Source organism: Hemiscyllium ocellatum, chromosome 11 (assembly GCF_020745735.1).
Source record: "Hemiscyllium ocellatum isolate sHemOce1 chromosome 11, sHemOce1.pat.X.cur, whole genome shotgun sequence".
NCBI lineage: Eukaryota > Metazoa > Chordata > Chondrichthyes > Orectolobiformes > Hemiscylliidae > Hemiscyllium > Hemiscyllium ocellatum.
The window spans coordinates 4,367,183-4,384,524 of record NC_083411.1 but is presented as its reverse complement, the minus strand read 5'-3'; the positions used below and the strand labels follow the sequence as shown (position 1 = coordinate 4,384,524).

Genomic DNA, 17,342 nt, shown 5'->3' with positions numbered 1-17,342 from the left:
AATTGAAGATGTGAAAGTGATATAATTTCTCAAAATATGGGATTGCTTATTTTCTTTTTACAATTAATGACATGCTAATGAAATTTATTTATCAATTTTTTTAAATTCAAACCTACTTCCTCCTCTGTTAACACAATATATTTGGGAAAAATATAAGTTATGCATGACAAAGAAAAAGCATTTTTCCAAGTTTTTTCCTTGGTTTAATTTTTATAAATTAACAAAACAATAATGGGTATGATTCACAATGAAAAAAGCTGTATATTAAAATACACCAACAATATATTGTTGAAAAGTTTTGTACTTGATGCATCACTGGCAAGGCCAGCATTTGTCTTTTTATCCCTGATTGCCCTCAAGAAGGTGGTGTTGAGTTACCTTCTGGAACCATTGTAGTTGATATGATGTGGTTGAGCAGCTGTTGGGAAGGAAATGCATACTTGAAAGTCTTTGAGAGTCAAACTGCTTTCTTCATTAAACTGAATCCTTTATAATTACATTGTGTGTTTCTGCTCAGTTCTCCTGTTTTAAACAAAGAGATTGACTGACTTGAATTTTGAAGCAATTGTAATTTGTTCATCTTAAAATTGATCTAAGAGAACAATGCTGCTAACATGTAATAGAGTTATTTCTTATATTTTCTTCCATGGTTAAGTACACAAAGACAACACATTCCATTACATAACCACATCATAAATCAATTTGATATAATTATCAATGACCGTTCACCTATGATATAGGCCCCTGCTTACCTTTTTTTTTGCACCTGAGTTTGTCATCTTGCTTTCAGATTTGTGTGAACTACATGACTGTTTCTACTAAACAGGGTGACTCTAGGAAAGAAACTGTAACTTTCAAAGCTATATGAACTGATGAATGTACGGCCTGCGTTTTGAAGCTCCAGGAGAGTATATTGCTGCATATCAGATGCTCCTGAGTATGTTCACATGGAAGTCATTGAGTTGACAAGAGCTTTCACTGCTAAATTGTTAGTCTCACCTTTCTTGTTTCTTTCTTCCACCCATATAACTTCACTGGACAATCTCCCAGGAATATCCTTCCTAAGTACAGCCGTAATGTTACCCCTAACAGAAAATGCCACTCACCTTCCTCTCTTGCCTTCCTTTCTGTCCTTCCTATAGCATCTATACACTAGAATATTAAGCTGCCTGTCCTGGCCATCCAAGAGCCACCTTTCTGTAGTAGCTGTATCCCAGTCCCATGTTCCCAACCATGCCCTAATCTCCGTATTCTGTCACGCGTCATGCATTGAAGTAAATGCAATTTAATTTCAGTCTTACCTCATTCTCTGCCTAGCTCTTGTCTGCCTTGACTATTGAAATTGTTCCCTTACCTACTGGACCAACCTCACAAGTAGTAACAAATCTCGCGACAAGGATATTCCACTAATTCAGGTGGAATCCATCCCTCTCATACAGGTCATTTCTATTCCTGAAGAGATTCCAATAATCTAAAAATCTGAATCCCTTCTCCCGGCACTAGCTCTTCAGGCACTCATTCATCTGCTGAATCCTCCTATTCTAGCTGTCACCAGCATGGGGCTTTCATAGTTGTCCAGACATTATTAGCCACAAGGAATTACTTTTTAACCTCCTGCTTAGTTCCCTATATTCTCTCTGCAGAACCTCATTCCTGTTGTTGGTACCAACACACAACTTCCTGCATCACTGTCCCCTTTTGTCAGAAAATTTTACACTTCCACCGAAATATCCTTGACCTTGGCACCAGGGAGGCAATGCCATCCTGACGTCTCACTTACAGCCACAGAAATGTCTGTCTGTGTCCCAGAGTAGAGAGTCCCCTATTTCAATCAGCCATTTGAAACCTAATTGTGTGTTTAGTTTTATTTATTTCCTGCTGAGGAACAAGGTAGAACTTTAAAATGCACATGGATGTGGGTGAAGTAAGCAGCTGAGCAGTGTTCTGGATATTCAGCTAATTGACTTCATTATTGACAGCTTTTGAAGATGTTCATCGACTTCCTCTCCTACATGGTGCTCTTCAACTTCATTATTCCAGTTTCTATGTACGTCACTGTGGAGATGCAGAAATTCTTGGGTTCTTACTTCATTACGTGGGATAAAGACATGTACGATGAACATTTGGGTGAAGGCGCACTGGTAAACACATCTGATCTCAATGAGGAGCTGGGACAGGTCTGTACCAAAGTACATTCTCTGTTGTGATGTACTGGATGCTTCTTTGTAGAATTGTCATGTTGTGTTCTATGTGAGTTAATAATTCTCTTGCAGACAACTGTAATTTTAGCTGGTTAAGGCACAAACATGGTTTCACAGAATTTAACTTACTCCAGTAACTATTCTTAAGAATGATCAGTTGTATCTCCCTGTGAGAGTTTTTCTTGCATGAAGAGTCATTTTCTTCATTAAATTTAACATTTTAAGAACAGGAGTCAGCCATTCGCCTGTCAAGCTAGCTGTGCCATTTCATTTGTCAAGGCTGATCGAACACTTTTACGCATACCATTCCTATAATCCTTTGCACCAGCACTAATCAGAAATCTATCCATCTCTACCTTAACTTTAAAGATTGAGTTTCCAAAACCTTCAGAGGAGAAAATCACAAACACTCACAATCCTTTGAGTAAGACAGCTTTGACTCCTCTCCATTCTAAATGGCTTCCCCATTATTTTTAAATTGTGACAATTGGTTCTTTGACTCCCAAGCAGTTCTGAAATAAAAATAGAATGTCTGAGAAACATGCAGCATCTGGGAAGAGAGAAACAGGTAATGTTTTGAGTTCAATATGATCCTCTTCAAAAAACATTACCTGCATTTATCTCATTAATCAATTTGAGTATTTTGTAGGTTATAATAAGATCAGCTCTCATCCTTTGAAACTCTTGAGCAGTACAGCACAGTACAGGCCCTTCAGCCTTCAATGTTGTTCCGGCCTTCTACCTACTCTTAAGATCATACCATTCATTGTACTAGCTTCTGTGTGCCTATCCAAGAGTTGTTTAAATGTCCCTAATGTATCTGACTCCACTACCACTGCTGGCAATGCATTCCACGCACCCATCACTCCCTGTATAAAGAAGCTACCTCTAACATATTCCTAAGCCTTTCTTCAGTTACCTTAATATTATGCCTCTTTGTGATAGGTATTTCTGCCCTGGGAAAAAGTCTCTGGCTATCCACTCTATCCATGCCTCTTGTCATCTTTACACCTCCATCAAGTCACCTCTCCTCCTTTTTTGCTCCAATGAGAAAAGCCCTAGCCCCCTCAACCTTTCTTCATTAGGCACTCTCCAGTCCAGGCAGCAACGTAGTAAATATCTTCTGCACACTCTCTAAAGCTTCCACATCTTTCCTATAATGAGGTGACCAGAACTGAACACAATATTCCAAGTCTGGTCTAATCAGGGCTCTAAACAGCTGCAGCATAACCTTGCTGCTCTTAAACTCAGTTCCGCCTGCTAATGAAAACCACCACACCATACGCCTTCTTAACAATCCTATCAACTTGGGTGTCAGCTTTGAGAGATCTATGGACATGGACCCTAAGATCCCTCTATTCCTCCAAACTGCCAAGAATCCTACCTTTAGCCCTGTATTCTGCATTCAAATTCTACCTTCCAATGTGGATCACTTCTCCCTTCTTAAGGTTGAACTCCGTGTGCCACTTACATGCCCAGTTCTACATCCTGTCAATATCCCGTTGCAACCTACAACAGCCCTCAACACTATCCACAAGACCAATCTTCATGTCATCAGCTAACTTACTGACTCACCCTTCCACTTCCTCATCTAAGTCATTCATAGAAATCACAAAGAGCAGAGGTCCCAGAACTGATCCCTGCAGAACTCCACTGGTCACCAAGTTCCAGGCTGAATACTTTCTGTCTACTACTATCCTCTGTCTTCTATGGGCCAGCCAATTCTGTATCCGGACAGACAGGTTTCCCTGTATCCCATGCCTCCTTACTTTCTGAATGAGCCTACCATGGGGATGCTTATCAATTGCCTTGCTAAAATCCATGCACGCATCAACTGTTCTACCTTCATCAACATATTTTGTCACATCTTCAAGGAGCTCAATAAAGTTAGTGAGGCATGACCTGCCCCTCACAAAGCCTTGCTGACTCTCTAATCAAACTATGGTTTCCCAAGTAGTCATAAATCCAGTCTCTGAGTCCTCTCCATTACTTTGCTCACCACAGGCATAAGACTAACTGGTCTGTAATTCCCAGGATTAACTCTATTCCCTTTCTTGAACAAGGGAATAAGATTTGCCACCCTACAATCATCTGGCACTACTCCAGTGCCCAATGAGAGCACACAGATCATAGCCAAAGGCGCAGCTATCTCTTCCGTCGCTTCTGTATATCCCATCTGGCTTAGGGAATCTATCTATCCTTACGATTTTTCAAATTTTTCAACACATCCTTCTTCCGAGCATCAACCTGTACCAGCATACCAGTCTGTTTCATGCTGTCCTTAGCAATGTCAAGTCCCTCTAAATAGTGAATACTGAAGCAAAGTATTCATTAAGAATCTCCCATACTTAGTCCGACTCCAGGCGCAAGTTCCCTCCACTATCCCTGATCGGCCCTACCCTCACTCTGGCCATTCTCTTGTTCCTCACGGAAGTGTAGAATGCCTTAGGGTTTTCCTTAATCCTACTCGCTAAAGCTTTTTCATGCCCCCTCCTAGCTTTCCTCAGTCCATTCTTCAGTTCCTTCCTGACTACCCTGTCACCCTGTAAAGGCCTATCTGATACTTGCCTCCCCAACCTTAAGTAAGCTTCCTTCTTCCTCTTGACTAGATATTCCACATCCCTTGTCACCCAAGGTTCTTTCACCCTACCATCCCTTCCTTCCCTCAGTGAGACAAACCTGTCCAGCACTATCGGCAAGTGCTTCCGAAATAACCACCACATCCCTGAGAACATCTGTTCCCAATCTAGGTGCCTCAGTTCCTGCCTAATAGCATTCTAATTTCCTCTCACCAAGTTAAGTACTTGCCCATACAGTCTCTCCTATCTCTCTCCGTGAATATAGGTAAGGTCAGGGAATATGTGCCCAGTTTGTCCAAGGCAGTCCTGCTATCTTGGGAACAAGCTTGATGCACCATTGTTGCAATACGTCTATGGCAATAATATCCTGGCTAGGGTAAAGCAACCCTAGATAGTTGTTATGCCAGGGTGCAGTTTTAGGAAGCTCCTATACAATTGAAGCAAGACTCAACTACTCCATCAAGTCCTTGGCCTGCAAACAGGTCCAATTCTGGAGTCCGTTCATAAGTCGGAGCGCGACGCAGGACAATGAGGCGCAGCTGTTCACGGGTCGGGTCTTTTAAAATTAAAACCACAGATGGGATCTCATTCGTAAGTCGGGTATTTGTAAGTCCGGGATTCCGTACTCAAATTCTTTCCATAAAGGCAAGCCTACTTCACAACTTGCTGAATCTGCCTTCAGTGACCCATTGACAAAGACATCCAGGTCCCTTTATGCATCTATATTTTCCATCCTCTTCCCATTTAAAACACACTCTGCATATGTGTTCTTTCTGCCAAAGTGGGTAACCTGTCATTTTTTTCATATTATTTTGCAACTTATATTCTTATCTACTCGCTAAAGTCCTCCACATCCTCCTGAAGCCGCTGTACTATATTACTATTTCTATCCACGTTTCTGTTTAGTTTTGTATCATCTGCAAATTTGGAAATATTACTTTTGGTTCCTGCCTCTTTAACATGAGCAGCTGCAGCCACTGATCTTTGCGGTATCCCACAAAACACAGCCTTTCAATGCATGAATGGTCTGTTTATTCTTACTGTAGTCTGCCTGTTAGCCAATCTTAATTGATGCCAATTCATTACCATCTCATCCAATGTGCATTAATTTAAATAACCAATTTCCTGTGTGGGGGGGGGGGTGTTATCAAAAGATTACTAAATGTCCTACAGTAAATCTGCCTTATTTGGTGTACACTGAGTGAGAGGTGCCAGTTACCTCAGCGTGTTGATTGTGACAACAGCTACTCAGAAATGCAGTCAGCGAAGGGTTTGATCAAAAGAGTGGGGTGGAAAGAGAGACAACCAGGCAATTCATTCCCAGACTGAGGCAACCTAATCCTATCAGTTGCTAGTTGCATGAGAGTTCCAGATAATGGGGATGTTACTGTCGTCCATTGGCTCTCCTTTATCAATTTTGTTAATTTTCTATCAAAAACCTCCAAGTTTGTCAATCACGATTTCCCACTCGCAAATCTGTGCTGTGCCCAATTAAGTCATTGTCCTCTGAATATCCATTTACCGCATTATTTTATAACAGATTGCAGTATTATTCCTACTACAGATCCGGAGGTCCATGTTTTTTTTTCTCTCTCTCTTCTTTAAATAGTGAGGTGACATTTCCAATTCCAGGAATATTTTTTCTCATGCACTGCTACCATTTTCTGATTCTTGCTTTGATTGATTTTTGATATTAAACAAAATCAAAATCTTATTTTGTTGTTTATCAAATTGAGGTATTTTTAAAAATATGGGCCACTCAAAGCGTGTCACGTTTTTCTGTCTTGAGTCTTGATCTGCAGAGATTTTTTTTTATTTATTGTCTTTTAATTCCTATCTGTCTGGTTGTAGATCCAGTATGTTTTCACGGATAAAACTGGAACCCTGACTGAGAACAACATGGAATTTATTGAATGTTGCATAGATGGATTCAAGTATAAAAACTTCGTTGATTCATGTGTTGTGGATGGAATCTCTTCAAATGATGGTCCTTGTAGTAGTGTCTGTGGAATGGCTGGAAAGGTAACATTATTTTATCTGGCATTGCCTATTTTTGAATATAATTCTTATCCGTAATCTGCTCCAGACTGCAAATATCTGAAGTATGTGTTCCTCCAATTCTGATTTCTTCTGCATCCTCAGTGTTATTAGCTGTATTATTGGTGATGATACCTTTAATTGCCCAGGACCTCAGCTTTCCAGTACCTTCTGCCTCACTACTTCACTTTCCTCTTTAAAACCTATCTCTTTGACAAAACATTTGATTATCTGAAATGGGCAGATTTTAAAGGAACCCACTGAAGTTGGTACGTTGGTGTGGAGCAGGTTCTGAGAAAAATTGGGGGATGACCACATGTCTGAGTTTTGTTTGTTATTGTGATACTACACTTGGGGACTGTGTTTGTAAATTGTTTGTTGGGTGTTTAATTGGTGGTAGGCTTATTCATAAAGCAAAAGTTCTTTTAAGTACTTTCTTTTGGGCAGTGGGTTTATTGATATGTAAAGTAAGAGCTGGGGTTCTTCCCCAGTTAGGGGTTAGATCCAGAAGGGAGAGGTGGAAACTGGTGTTTGTACTAAACATCGAATTTACATTAAAGCCCTTTTAAATTTCAAAGTCCTTAATTGCTTAAAGTAGTATATGGATTTAGTATAGTGGTCTAATAAACAGCTTAAGCCTTCAAAATGACAGGTAGAATGCACCAGGAGCAGGAAGTGCACAGACCGCAAAAAGCATTGGCACTGAAAGTTCAACTCCTATCTTAAACACCAAGGAAATATTGTGTGACCCCACGTTAGCTGATGCCAATTCCATTTAGAAATGCTTGTTTCACATGTGGCTATCAGATAGGTTAACAAGAGGGTCCAAGAGGGGATGACCATTAGATATCCTACAGTCATAGTAAATAATCTACACATTTTATTTACATACCACTTTATCTTTCCTGGCAAGAGGGAAAGAAATGAAATGTAGGTTGGCAGGCCTGATTGGTGTGGTCTTTTTTTTTAACGTTGGGCTTTGTCAGCTGTTGCCTGGCAGTTGTTTGGTACACGTGTAATTCTCTGCTTCACAAGCATGAATAGTCAGTGGTTTTCTGAGGGATATAATTTTGAAATATCCATTGGCACTGGGTTTAAGGTGGAAAAAAAAGGAATAATCTTGGAGATCAGGAAGCATGCTGTTTCAATCCCAGGTGTTTCTGTGCAATCAGCGATCTCACTGTGAAAATGACAATTGTCCCCGCACCCCTAATGTGAGAAAGATAATGCCCTCTGTCTCCACAGATTATTGGGTAGGATGAGGGGCTTAGGTGATGTAACTTGGGGGTTTTGTTTAAGGGAAAGGACTTGATTGGGGTGGTCTCCTTTCAAATAAACATGGTGCCACATTAATGCCGTGAGTTATTTATCTAGTCTGCTTCAACTTGACTGAAAAAAATCCATTTTTAAAGCAAATGTATGAAATGAGAGAAAAATAGTTGCCCAATAAAGTATTTGATGTTTCAGAACAAATGTTTGCAGATTTCTTAATTTGTTTGATATTGACAAAAACATTGGCTCATGAAAAAACAATTGCAGTAAAGAAAAAGAAATGTTTGGAAAACAACCAAATGAATTTTTTTGTGAATGATAAGATGCTGCTTTGTTTGTGAAGGAATGATTCTATTCAGTTGAGAGTATTTTTTTATTGGCAAGTTGATTCAGGTGCCAGCTAGATAGTTGTTTTGTTCACCATTACGCAAGATGTTAGCTCTGCTTGGAGCAGAGTTAGACTGAAAACATGTGAATTACAGGAAGGAAACAGAAATAAACAACATGAGGGAGCTAACTTTGAAACTGAAATAAAAACAGTGTTGGAAATATTCGACCGGTCAGACAACGTTTGTAAAAGTTTCAGATTGATAAACTTTAATCAAAAGTGTAGGATGTTTAAGGTGAAGCATTTCTAAACAAACAAATCAGGAAAAACAGGCTAGAAAAAAAATCAAATTGGAGCAGTCTGTGATAGGGCAGAATAATCAAATTGCATGAGTAATGGGATACAAGGCAAAAAGAATGTGATTTGGAAATGAGTACGGAAACAAAAGATAAAACTGTAGAATGATATATGATGGGAAGAGGCCACTCGGGTCCATGAGCTTGTGCTGGCTTTTTGAAAGTTATCCAGTTAGTTTTCCTCTTATTGTCCTGTGATTCATTTCCTCTTCAGACTGAAAGGAGGTGAATGTTTTGAGCGATTTGTTTGAAGTAATTTGTAAAATACCAGAGTTTTTTTCAGCCGTTTAAAATTACTTTGAAACTGTCTTGTTTTTTCTTTTAACTTTGGTATGACAGGTCAGCCCAACATAGAGGGCCGAAGGGCCTATACTGCGCTGTAATGTTGTATGTTCCATAATTTGAGCATGCATGTTATTTTAAATTGCACATTTGGCTGCATTTCTGACTGTGTTTTCAGGAAAAAGAGGAGCTGTTTCTTCGTGCTCTATGCTTATGCCACACTGTTCAAGTAAAAGAAGAAGACAAAGTAGATGGTCTGTTAAAGCAGCATGGGGGCTCATATACATATATCTCATCATCTCCAGATGAAGTTGCTTTGGTACAAGGTGCTAAAACGTAAGAATCAAAAGTATTTTATGATCTCTGTTATTTGTATTTAGAATATAGGTTTCTCTATTTACAGAGAAAGAAATAATAGTAAGAATACAAGGAAAATTAAGAAATCTCCCTTGTGTTTGTTCTTAAGGGAGAATAAACTGGAGTTTAGTGTATTAAATTGCAAGTGTATTCAACATTTGTTCCTACCTCATTTCCTTGTAATCATTGCCATTAGAACTTTATCCTGATTGCATTCAGGATACATGCAGTCATTGTGTCACTGTTGTTTTCTGTTGTAATTGCTGCATTTCCAAAGTGTCTTTTTGTGAAGCAAGAAAAACACATAGAAAAATAACTAGTATTACTTTTGTGACTTGAATTCAATCCTTGGGTCTTGATATTTGACACCTGTGAGCTTAGTTCCTGCACCTTAACTCTGGTCTGTTATTCGACATATTTGTGCACCTGAGTCCTACATTCAATGTATTCTTACCTGTTTTAAAACATCGTTGCTTAAAAAATGTTGGAAGCCTGGTCAACTGGGATTTTTTTTATTAGTCAAGAATGGTTAAAGTGGACAACTTTTAAAATCATTTTGAAGTTTGAATTGAATTGGAATTTATTGTCACATGTACTGAGGCACAGTGAAAAGCTTTGTCTTGTGAGCAATGCAGGCAGATCAAAGTTAAATAGCATAGATAAGTAAATAATAGGTAAACAGCAGTAAAACAAAAAGCACAGGCGAATGCTAAGAGTTTGAGAGTCCATTCGGTATTCTAATAACAGTAGAATAGAAACTGTTGTGAAACCGGCTGGTTGGTGTGGGGGTGGGTGGATAGGTGTGTGTGTGTCTGTCTGTCTGTCTGTTTGTACCTTCTCCCTGATGGTAGAGGTTGTAGAAAAACATTGCCAGGATGGGATGGATCTTTGAGAATGTTGGCAGCCTTTCCTTGACAGAGGGCCTGGTAGATGGATTCTGTAGTTCGGAGGTTGGCCATTTTTTTTGCCCAGGCAGAGTTCCCTAGTCTCTGTAACTGTCTCCAATCTTGAATGGTAAAGCTGCCATACTAGATAGTGATACATCCAAACAGAATGCTCTTGATGGCGAACCAATAAAAGTTGGAAAGGGTATTCACCGTCATGCCAATTTTTCTTAGTTGCCTGAGTAAGAAGAGACATTGTTGGGCCTTTGTAACCAGTGCATCCACATGAAGAGTCCAAGAAATCTTGTTGTGGATGACCACTCCCAGGTGTTTGACGCTCTCCACTCGTTCCACCTCTGTGTTGTTGATGTGTCGGGGGGCATAAGTAACATCCCTTCGAAAGTCAATAATCAGTTCCCTGCTTTTGCTGACATTTGCTGACAATGATTGAGAGCCGTGTTGTTCTCAGTGCACCATTTTTCCAGGTCTCCCTCCCGTCTGTAGTATATCATCACCATCTGAGATTCAACCGACTGTGGTGGTGTCATCAGCGAACTTAGTCTGTTATTTGGCAACGCAATCTTGGGTATACAGTGAGTACATTGGGAGGCTGAGTATGCACTCCTGGGGGTCTGCAATGTTAAATGTCTGTGAGGGTGAAATGTTGTCCCCAATTTTCACTGATTGTGGTCTGTGTGTCAGGAAACTGAGGATCCAGTTGCAGAGAGATCACTAACTAACTGAGTAATCAGTCTCGGGAGATAATAGTATTAAAGGCTGAAGTGTAGTCATGAGTAGGATTCTTATGTAGCTGTTCTTGGTGTCAAGATGTTCGAGGGAGGAGTGAAGGCCAAATGATATGACACCTGATGTGGAGCTGTTGGTCCGATAGGCAAATTGGAGTGGGTCAAGAGTAGTGGGGAGACTGGAGTTGATTAATGCTGTGACCAGCCGTTCAAAGCACTTCATGACCACCGAAGTTAGGGCCACTGATAGTCATTGAGACATGCTGCATTTGCCTCCTAAGACATAGGGATGATGTTGGCCTCTTGAAAAAGACAGGGACAATGGCCTGCTGCAGGGAGAGGTTGAAGGTGTCCGAGAAGACCTCTGCCAGTCGATCTGCTCATGCTCTGAGTGCACGGCCTGGCACTCCATCTGGACCCATCTTTTTCCTTGGGTTCACACGAAGGAAAACCACTCTGTCCTTTGATGCAGTGACTGTTGGGATAGGTTCATCAGGACTTGTCGGAATAGGTATTACCCCTCCACCAAAATTCTGCTCAAAGCTAACATAGAACGCGTTGAGATGATCTGGGAGGGATGTGTCATCGTCTGCTATCTTGCACTGTCTCTTTTTTTTTAGAACCTGTGATGTCATTCAGTCCTTGCCATAGTCGCTGGGTGTCTGTCTGGGTCTCTAGTTTGGATTGGTAGTGGGCCTTGGCTGTCTTAATGGCTCTGCGAAGGTCATACTTGGGTTCCTTATATTTGAGTATGTCTCCTGATCTGAAGGCCACATGCCTAGTTTTCAGCAGGTTCTGTATGCCCTGATTTATCCAGGGATTCCTGTTGGGGAATGCCCGGATTGACTTCCTTGGTATACAGTCCTCCATACACTTGCTGATAAAGTCTTTGATGGTGGTGGTGGCGGCATACTCACCCAAGGTACCTGCAGACTGTTTGAACATAGCCCAATCAGCCGATGTCAGACAGCACTGGAGTTGATCCTCTGCCTCCTCTGACCAGCACTGGACTGTATCTGCAAAGGGGTCTTCTGCTTGAGCTTTTGCCTGTAAGCTGGGAGAAGAAACATGGCATAGTGGTCGGAGTTTCCGAAATGTGGGTGGGGTGGTAGGCATCTTTCACTGTGGTATAGCAGTGGTCTAAAGTGTTCGGGCCCCTGCTGGGGCAAGTAATGTTCTGGTGGTACTTGGGCAACACCTTCCTTAGATTGGCTTGTTTGAAGGCACCAGTTAGAATAAACAGGCTTCAGGATGTTCCGTTACCAAGGTGTTAGTGGTGGAGTAAAGCACATCCAGAGCTTCCTCAACCTTTGCTTATGGAGGGATGTACACACCAGTTAGTAAAGCAGCAGTAAATTCCCATGGTAGATAAGGACAGCATTTGATGGTGAGGAATTCAAGGTTTGGGGACCAGTGGCTGCCCAGAGTTGCAATGTCCATATACCACAAGTTGTTGATTAAAAAGCAAACCCCGCCATCCTTTGTCTTACCTGAGCACAGTTGAGAGTTGCAGTTGCAGTTGGATGCAGTTACTAGCGGTGTTCCGCAAGGATCTGTTTTGGGACCATTGCTGTTTGTCATTTTTATAAATGACCTGGAGGAGGAGCTAGAAGGTTGGGTGAGCAAGTTTGCGGATGATACGAAAGTCGGTGGAGTTGTTGACAGTGAGGAAGGATGTGGCAGGTTACAGCGGGATATAGATAAGCTGCAGAGCTGGGCAGAAAGGTGGCAAATGGAGTTCAATGTAGCTAAGTGTGAAGTCATTCACTTTGGTTAGAGTAACAAGAAGATGGAGTACTGGGCTAATGGTTGGATACTTGGTAGTGTGGATGAGCAGAGGGATCTTGGTGTCCATGTACACAGATCTCTGAAAGTTGCCACCCAGGTAAATAGTGCTGTGAAGAAGGCATGTGGCGTACTGGCTTTTATTGGTAGAGGAATTGAGTTCCGGAGTCCTGAGGTCATGTTGCAGTTGTATAAGACTCTGGTGTGGCCGCATCTGGAGTATTGTGTGCAGTTTTGGTCGCCATACTATAGGAAGGATGTGGAGGCACTGGAATGGGTGCAGAGGAGGTTTACCAGGATGTTGCCTGGTATGGTAGGAAGATCGTATGAGGAAAGGCTGATGCACTTGGGGCTGTTTTCATTGGAGAAAAGAAGGTTTAGGGGTGACTTGATAGAGGTGTACAAGATGATTAGAGGTTTAGATAGGGTTGACCATGAGAACCTTTTTCCACATATGGAGTCAGCTATTATGAGGGGGCATAGCTTTAAATTAAGGGGTGGTAGGTATAGGACAGATGTTGGGGTAAATTCTTTACTCAGCGAGTCGTGAGTTCATGGAATGCCCTGCCAGTAGCAGTGGTGGACTCTCCCTCTTTATGGGCATTTAAATGGGCATTGGATAGGCATATGGAGGATAGTGGGCTAGTGTAGGTTACGTTGTCTTGGGTCGACGCAACATTGAGGGCCAAAGGGCCTGTACTGAACTGTATTTTTCTATGTCCTCTGTTCTATATGATGGATAGAAAAACCATCAGCCTGAAGTCCATAATCTGGAATGGATGGGTTGAGCCAGGTTTCTGCGAAGCAGAGTGCACAGCAATCCCGCAGTGCACACTGGATCTGAGTTTGTGCATTTTGTTCTCCAGAGGTTGTGCATTTGCTTTAATTGATTCATTGGTGGGATGTGGGCATTTCTGGCTAGCCAGGAGATATGTTACTTGCCACAGTATTCCTAGCCAAAAGTGGGTGCTGCAGATGCTGGAGATTAGAGTCAAGATTAGAGTGGTGCTAGAAAAACACAGCAGGTCAGGCAGCATCTGATGAGCAGAAAAAATCAACGTTTTGGGCTAAAAGGAATCGTGATGAAGGACTTTTGCCCGAAATGTCAATTTTTCCTGCTCCTCGGATACTGCCTGACCTGCTGTGCTTTTCCAGCACCACTCTAATCTTGACAGTATTCCTAGACTGTGACCTGCCCTTGTAGCCACCATGTTTATGTGGTGAGTTCAGTTGAGTTTCTGGTCAGTGATAACCCCAGGATGTTAATAGTGATGGTAACACCATTGAATTTAATGGGTGATGGTTAGATTGTCTCTCATTGGTAACAGTCACAGCCTGGCATTTGTGTCGTGAGAATATTACTTTCCACTTGTCAGCCCAATCCTGGATATTGCCAAGATCTTGCTGCATTTGATCATAGGCTGTTCCAGTATCTGAGGAGTCATGAATGATGCTGAACATTGTGGAATCATTGGCAAACATTCCCAATTCTGCCCTTGTGGAGGGAAGGTCATTGATGAAGTAGCAGCAGATAGTTGGGCCAGTTATACTACTGAGGGATTCCTGCAGAGATGTCCAACAACTATGACCATCTTCCTATGTGTCAGGTATGACTCTGATCACCAGAGAGTTTGCCCCCAGATCTCCATTGATTCTAGTTTTGCTGGGGCTCCTTGATGCTACACTTGGCTGAATGCAGCGTTAATGTCAAGGGCTGTCACTCTCACCTCACCCTCTAGAACTCAGCTCTTCTATCCATGTTTGAACCAAGGCTGTAATGAGGTCAGGAGCTGAGTGACCCTGAGGGACCCAAACTGAGCGTCACTGAGCAGGTTAGTGCTGAGTCGGTGCAGCTCGTTAACACTGTTAATAACACCTTCCATCACTTTGCTGGTGATTGAGAGTAGATTGTTGGGGAGATTATTCGCTGGGTTTGATTTGTCTTGCTTTTTATATGCAGGACATAGTTGGGCAATTTTCCACATTGTTGGGTAAATGCTGGTGTTGTGGCTGTACTGGAATAGCTTGGCTAGGCGAGCAGCAAGTTCTGGAGCACAACCCTTTAGTACTATTGCCAGAATGTTGTCAGGATCCATAGCTTTTGCAGTATTCAGTGCCTCCCAATCGTCTTGATATCACATAGAGGGAATCAAATTGGCTGAAGTCTGATATCTGCAATGCTGGGGACCACTGGAAGAGGCCGGGATGGATCATCCACTCAGCAGTTTTCGCTTAAGATTGCTGCAAATGTTTCAGCCTTGTCTTTTGCACTGATGTACTTGGCTTCTCCGTCATTGAGGATGGAGATATTTATGAAGCCGCCGCCGCCTTCAGTGAGTCGTTTAATCATCCACCACCATTCATGTGGCAGATCTGCAGAGTTTAGATCTGATCCGTTGGTTGTGGGGTCATTTATCACTGACAGTCATTTGCTGCTGTTTGGCATTCACCAGGTTGACACCTCTTCTTCGGGTGCTGCTCCTGGTATGCCCTCCTGCATGCTCCATTGGTGTAATTACGTTAGAGGGTTAATTATGACGAGCTGCTTGGCTGATTTGTGATGCAGAGTAACACCAACAGTGAGAGTTCAATTCCTGCGCTTGCTGAGATAACTGAGATGGATTCTCTTTCTCAACCTCCCTCTTGCCTGAGATGGTGAACCAAATGACCATCAGTCTCTCAGACAGTAGTGCCATAGTCCAGTAGAACCCTGGGGACTTCACTGTAACTTTAATTATTCATTGGTGTAATTGTGTAATTAATAGACTAAATGTGTTGCAATAATGTTTACAAAAAAAAATTAGGATCTGAAATATTTTTGGTGTCAGACAGCCAACTTTTTAGGTATTTGTTTTTTTTAAGTGTTGCCTTCTATTCTGTGCTGTAAACCAGAAAACATTATGGGGATAAGTGATGAATCTGAGTATTTATTTTTCCTGTCAGATTGGGCTTCACCTTTCAAGGAATGGAAAACAACCGGATGAAAATACAAAATAGAGAGACAGAAATTGAGATGTAAGACCTGCTTCTTGTTTGTTGTCATCTTGTATTTTCTACCCTAGTGATAACAAACTGTCTCAGCAGTTATTCAGTCACTTTTACAGTATTATACTAGTATTTGAGCACAAAATATTACTAACTTGTATTAGAGCATAACATCTTTTAAAATCTTGTCAATTACTGCTTCCAGCCCCTGTTATTTAAGGTTATATTTACTTTGTTTATTTAAAGTTGCCAAAGTTTGGAGGTTTTAATAAAAGGGTTGTTCTTGATAAGTAAGTGATCAAAATGTTGATAAATGAAGTGTAATGTGGGAAACGCAAAATTCGTTTTCGAAGGGATTGCGTGCAGTTCTGAAGGATGTTGCGAAACATGAAAGGATTCGGAAAAGATTTACAAGGATATTGCCAGGGTTGGAGGGTTTGAGCTACAGGGAGAGGCTGAACAGGCTGGCGTTGTTTTCCCTGGAGCATCAGAAGCTGAGGGGTGACTTTTATAGAGGTTTATAAAAATCATGAGGGGCATGAATAGGATAAATAGATAAGGTCTTTTCCCTAGGGTGGGGTCTCTTGAACTAGAGGGCATAGGTTTAGGGTGAGAGGGGAAAGGTATAAAAGGGACCTGAGGGACAATTTTTTTGACACACAGGGTGATGCGTGTATGGAATGAGCTGCCAGAGGAAGTGGTGGAGGCTGGTCCAATTACACATTTTAAAAGGCATCTGGATGGGTATATGAATAAGAAGGGTTGAGAGGGATATGTTCCAAATGCTGGCAAATATGACGAGGTTAGGGTAGGACAGCTGGTCATCTCTATGAATGTAACAGAATATTACTTATGCAGAGCAAAACTGCAGAAAGCTGCAACAGACAGGGACTTGGAGGTACGTGTGCATGAAACAAAATGCTAGGTTCCAGGTGCAGCGGGTAATCAGGAAGGCGAATGGAATTTTGACCCTTATTTCAAAGGGGTTGGAGTGTGACAGTAGGGAACTCTTAACTGCATCTGTACAAGGTGCTGGTAAGACCAAAACTGAAAGTGCCGAAAAGTGAAAACTGGAAAATATCAGAGCATTTTGTGATTTCTGTTTAGTTCGCTTCGGTGTAAATCCTTTCAAATTAAGGAAGGACGTGCTGTGTTGTAATACCATCTATTTCCTGTGTTACTAGTAGAATGAATGCTGAGGTAATTGAAACATCAGATTCTTAAAATTAGCAAGGTAGATGCTAAGAAAATGCGATCCTGACCTGGGGAATCTGGAACATCCAGGCTCAAAGGGCAGAATGGTCTACTCCTGAACCAATTGTCTATTGTCTACGTCACGGTGTCAATAAGAGATCAGCCATTTTGGACTGACATGATGCATTTCTTCAAGTTGTGAATCTTTGAAATTCTCTCAGCCAGACTCTGGATTCTCAGTTAAAACGTAGAACTGTACAACACAGTACAGGCCCTTCACTCTCGATGTTGAACTAATCTTTTATCCTACTCTTAAGACCAAACTAACTCACAGAC

At 41.5% G+C, this 17,342-nt stretch overlaps 1 protein-coding gene across 2 annotated transcripts in view; it reads left to right on the top strand.

The window, feature by feature from the left end:
• Positions 1-17,342, top strand: part of atp11c (ATPase phospholipid transporting 11C) — a 169,944-nt gene that overhangs the window by 78,540 nt on the left and 74,062 nt on the right. For both annotated transcript variants that reach the window (XM_060832399.1, XM_060832398.1), the window contains exons 12-15: positions 1,980-2,177; positions 6,632-6,802; positions 9,234-9,391; positions 15,771-15,842. In XM_060832399.1, coding sequence (XP_060688382.1) covers positions 1,980-2,177; positions 6,632-6,802; positions 9,234-9,391; positions 15,771-15,842 — 599 coding nt within the window. The remainder of the gene's footprint in view (positions 1-1,979; positions 2,178-6,631; positions 6,803-9,233; positions 9,392-15,770; positions 15,843-17,342) is intronic.